Raw genomic sequence first — 4,246 nt, forward strand, 5'->3', positions numbered from 1 at the left:
AACAAATAATCCGATTAAAAATGGATAGAAGACACCAATAGACATTTTTTTCCAAAGAATACATACAGATAGCTAACAGACACATGAAAAGAAACTCAACATCACTTACCAGGGAAATGCAAGTCAAAACCACAATGAGCTATCACCTTACACTTGTCAGAATGGCTACAATCAACAACACAAGAAACAACAAGTGCTGGCCAGGATGTGGAGGAAAAAACCCTCTTACACTGTTGGTGGGAGTACAAACTGGTGCAGCCACTTGGGAAATAGCATGGCAGTTCCTCAAAAAGTTAAAAATAGAACTACCCTATGATCTGGCAATCACATTGGTAGGTATTTACCCAAAGAATACAAAAATTCAAAGGGATATGGGCACCCTGATGTTTATAGCAGTATTACCTACAGTATCCAAATTATGGAAACAGCCCATCTGTCCATCAACTGATGAGTGGATAAAGGATGTGGTGTATATGTACAATGAAATATTATTCAGCCATCAAAAGACTGAAGTCTTGCCATTTGCAGTGACATGGATGGAGCTGAAGAACATGCTAAGTGAAATAAGTCAGAGAAAGACAAATACCATATGATTTCATTCATATGTGGAATTTAAGAAACAAAACAAGAGCAAAGGGAAAAAAGAGAGGCAAACGAAGAAACACTCTTAACTATAGCCAATAAGCTGATGGTTACCAGAGGAGAGATGGGTGGGGGGGGATGGGTTAACTGGTGATGGGGATTAAGGAGGGCACTTGTAAACACCAGGTGATGTATGGAAGTGCTGAATCACAATATTGTACACCTTAAACCAATATTATCCTATATGTTAACTAACTGTAATTTAAATAAAAACTTGAAAGATCTACCCATTTGATTGTTAAACTATAGGAGAACATGCCATTGTACAGTCTGCTTCTGTAATGAAACAATGTCATAACTTCTCCTTTCCTCTTTTTATTAAATATTATTTTCACTGGTTTTTTTACATTCTAATTTTAGAAATATTTTCCAAAAACCCAATGCATTACATTTGTGTGCTATTTATTCATTTATTTATTAAGTACACATTTATCTTGGTTGACCAGGTTCAGGGAAAGGATTTTGGAAAGCAAAAAGAAAGAGAAAAAAATGGTGATCAGTCTTTATCCAAATATTCAAGACCTATATGAAGAAAATTATAATTTCTTTACTGCTAGTCAGTAATTTAATCTTTAATTATAATTAAAGATCAGAATAAATGGATATGGCTATTATGATAAACAGGATCGATATATGATGTTGTAGTGGGCAGTGTGATGCGCCACCCAGATTCCTCTTCAATGAGAATTGTTTCCATAAGTGCTAGGAATGCTATGGACAGACAGACAGCTTTCAGTTGTCATCCCTTTGGAAAGTGTCTCAGCTGAAGAAAGTGGCCTTGCCTTGGGCTATGATTCTTCCCTGGTTCCTCACACCCAATGGCTGATTGATCAGGGAATTGGGCTATTTTAGCCTTTCCTGAGACAACTGTGACCATTCTAACTCCAGAACTTCCGAAGAGGTTGTTGACGCTGTCTCTAGATCTGCAGCACTTCAAGGTAGCTCTCTCTTTCTGCTTTTATTTGGCCTCTTTTTCACAAAGCTCTTCTTAATAAATATTGTGCATGCTTCAAAAAAAAAAAAAAAAAAAAAGATTGGTGATCAGAAACACCGCCAAGGACATTGAGGAATTCATACAGGCAAATCATCACAAAGGGAAGGAAAAACAATGTGAAATGGAGAGGAAGGACAGATGCATTAGGAGGTGATAAAAAAAAAGGGGGATATGGGGCAGCCCGGGTGGCTCAGCGGTTTAACACAGCCTTCAGCCCAGTCCCGCATTGGGCTCCCTGCAAGGAGCCTGCTTCTCCCTCTGCCTGTGTCTCTGCCTCTCTCTCTCTGTGTCTCTCATGAATAAATAAATTAAAAATGACATGAATTTGAAGCAAGTGTAGGGGTGAAATAAGAATAGGGTTGGCTGAAGATGGTAGAGGTGGAAGAAACAGCTCATGCAGCCAACACAGGCAAGGGATCTAAAAATTCATCCTTGGCTATATGGGATCTACTCTCCGTGCTAAACTAAAGGCCCTTACCAGAAGGAATCTATCATCTATCTATCATCTATCTATCTATCTATCTATCTATCTATCTATCTATCCATCCTTGCCTGCTACCAGTCAAGGCATTTTAGCTAAAGAAACAAAACAAAAACTAACAAAAACAAAAACCGTAGCTGCCCACTGTCTACCACGAAGGTGCTTCATGTTTGAGGGGCGGAATGTGCTCACAGTGCATCACCGAGGATCACTAGTGCCTGAAGCCCGCTGCTGAGAGGCTGCGGGAGCCGTTCATTCCTGGAACAGGCGTCTCCGGGCCTTGGGGGAGGGTCCTGGAGGGCGCTGGGGGCGCACGTGGGGACCCGGACTCGGAGAGGGCGGCAGAGGCTGGAGTGGCGAGCCGGGGAAGGGCTCCAGGAGGTGGGGGTCCAGGTCGAAGTAGCGGAGAGGAGAGAGCCTCTTTGGACCAGGGCCGGGGGCCCGCGGGCGCGGCCCGGCCACCCCCCCAGCGCAGGCCCGCAGCTCAGGCGCCCAGCCGGCCGTGGGGCCCGCCCGCGGCGGCGGGAGCTCGGGGTCGGCGTCCTCCGCACAGGCCTCCTCCTGGGCGGCCACGTCCGGGACAGACGCGCAGAGGGCCTCGTGCGGGCCGGCGGCTTGGTGCCCGGGCGCGCTCGGGACGGCGCCCTGCTCCGGGCCGGCAGGCGGGTGGCCCTGGCCCCCCGCGCGCAGGAGGGCCTCGGGGACCAGCAGCAGGGTGAGGCCCCCGAGGGACACCTGCAGGACCGACGTGGGCTCGGGCTCGAGCACCAGGTCGACGTCGTCCAGGAGCAGCTGCAGGGCAGAGCCGGCGGCCAGGACCACCACGGAGGCGAGCGCGCCGGCGGCCGGGGGCCCCTCCATGCCTTGCGGGCCCTCGGGCTCCGGGGTGCGGCGGCGCTTGGCCGGGCCGGGTCCTCCGCGCGGCGGTCCCCAGCAGGGCTCGGGGTGGGCGCTGGGGCTGCGGGGCCGGCTGCCCATCCCCGGGCCGGCGCTGCGGGCGGCGCTCCCGGGGCCTGGGTCCCGCACGCGGTGCCGGGTCTGGACGCCAGGGGAGGCGGCGGGGGGCGCGGGGCGACGCGGCCCGAGTGCCCGGGACTCGGGGGGCGCCTCCCGGGAGGCCCGCGGGCCGGGGGCTGGGGGCGCAGCCGCGGTCTCCAGGCTTTAGGATCTGTGACCCTCCCACCGACCTGAGCGCGCGGGGTTAGGAATAGAAATCAGGTGACGGGAGGGGGCGGTCCCAACGGAAGCCCCGCCTCCTCGCCAGAGGAGATTACGTCCAGCGTAGCGCAGTAGCAGGTTTTTTAAGGAAATGAAGAAAAAGAGCTCTTAGTCTTTTGGGGCCTTCAACTAAATGAGCCATCCTACCTGTTCTTGTGGTTTGATTTTTCTATTCTGTTGCATTGATTTAATTGTCTAACCTGAGGCAATTTCACACCATTAAGGCTTTTAATCAATACTTTACATTTGATACATTTAGTACATAACAATTAATACAGTACTAATTAAATTGCTATATCTTCTTAATAAGGGTTATTGGTCTACAAAAATCTTTGTTTATGCTTATTTTTGAAAGATAGTTTCATTAAGTGAAAAATCCCAGGTCAAAAAATTGTTGTCTAGTAATAATACTCTGCTGCTGTTATGTGTACCGGCTTCCACTGTTGGTTTTGAAAAGCGAGTTGTCTGATTGTCTTCATTGTAGTTGCTTTTTCTTTCTGTGTACAAAAATATTCTCTTTGAATTTGTGGGCTTACGATAATCCGTCTAAACATGTATTTTTACAGTTTATCAATCTTGAAAGTTATTGTGCTTCCTGAATAAGGCTACTGAATTATATCCAGAACTATGTATATTCTTGGAAATGCTTCTTTTTTCCTGTCTTCAGTGCTGAAAGTCTTGCTATTGCCATCTGCCATCGGAGCATGAAGACTAATCTCATTATGCCTTTTACTTTTGCTCATGGTAAGAATCCGTTCATCCCTCATATCCCAGATTACAATCTTCAGACACTCAGTATATGGTATTTTCTCACTGCCTGGTAGCCCTCTACATCTCCTTCATTTTTAAATTTTGCCTTCTGGAGCTCAAAATTAACCACAGCCAAAAATCTAGAACTTCCCTGATAGTGT

General features: G+C 47.8%; 1 protein-coding gene across 1 annotated transcript; it reads right to left on the bottom strand.

The window, feature by feature from the left end:
- Positions 1–955: 955 nt before the first annotated feature.
- PRR23A (proline rich 23A) lies at positions 956–3,095 on the bottom strand. Its single transcript, XM_038571032.1, has 2 exons — positions 2,310–3,095; positions 956–1,649 (listed from the first exon to the last, which is right to left on the bottom strand). The coding sequence occupies exon 1, from the start codon at positions 3,093–3,095 to the stop codon at positions 2,370–2,372; it is 726 nt and encodes a 241-aa protein (XP_038426960.1). The 3' UTR covers positions 956–1,649; positions 2,310–2,369.
- Between the last annotated feature and the right edge of the window lie 1,151 nt (positions 3,096–4,246).

The sequence above is a fragment of the Canis lupus genome, chromosome 23, assembly GCF_011100685.1.
Source record: "Canis lupus familiaris isolate Mischka breed German Shepherd chromosome 23, alternate assembly UU_Cfam_GSD_1.0, whole genome shotgun sequence".
Taxonomy (NCBI): domain Eukaryota; kingdom Metazoa; phylum Chordata; class Mammalia; order Carnivora; family Canidae; genus Canis; species Canis lupus.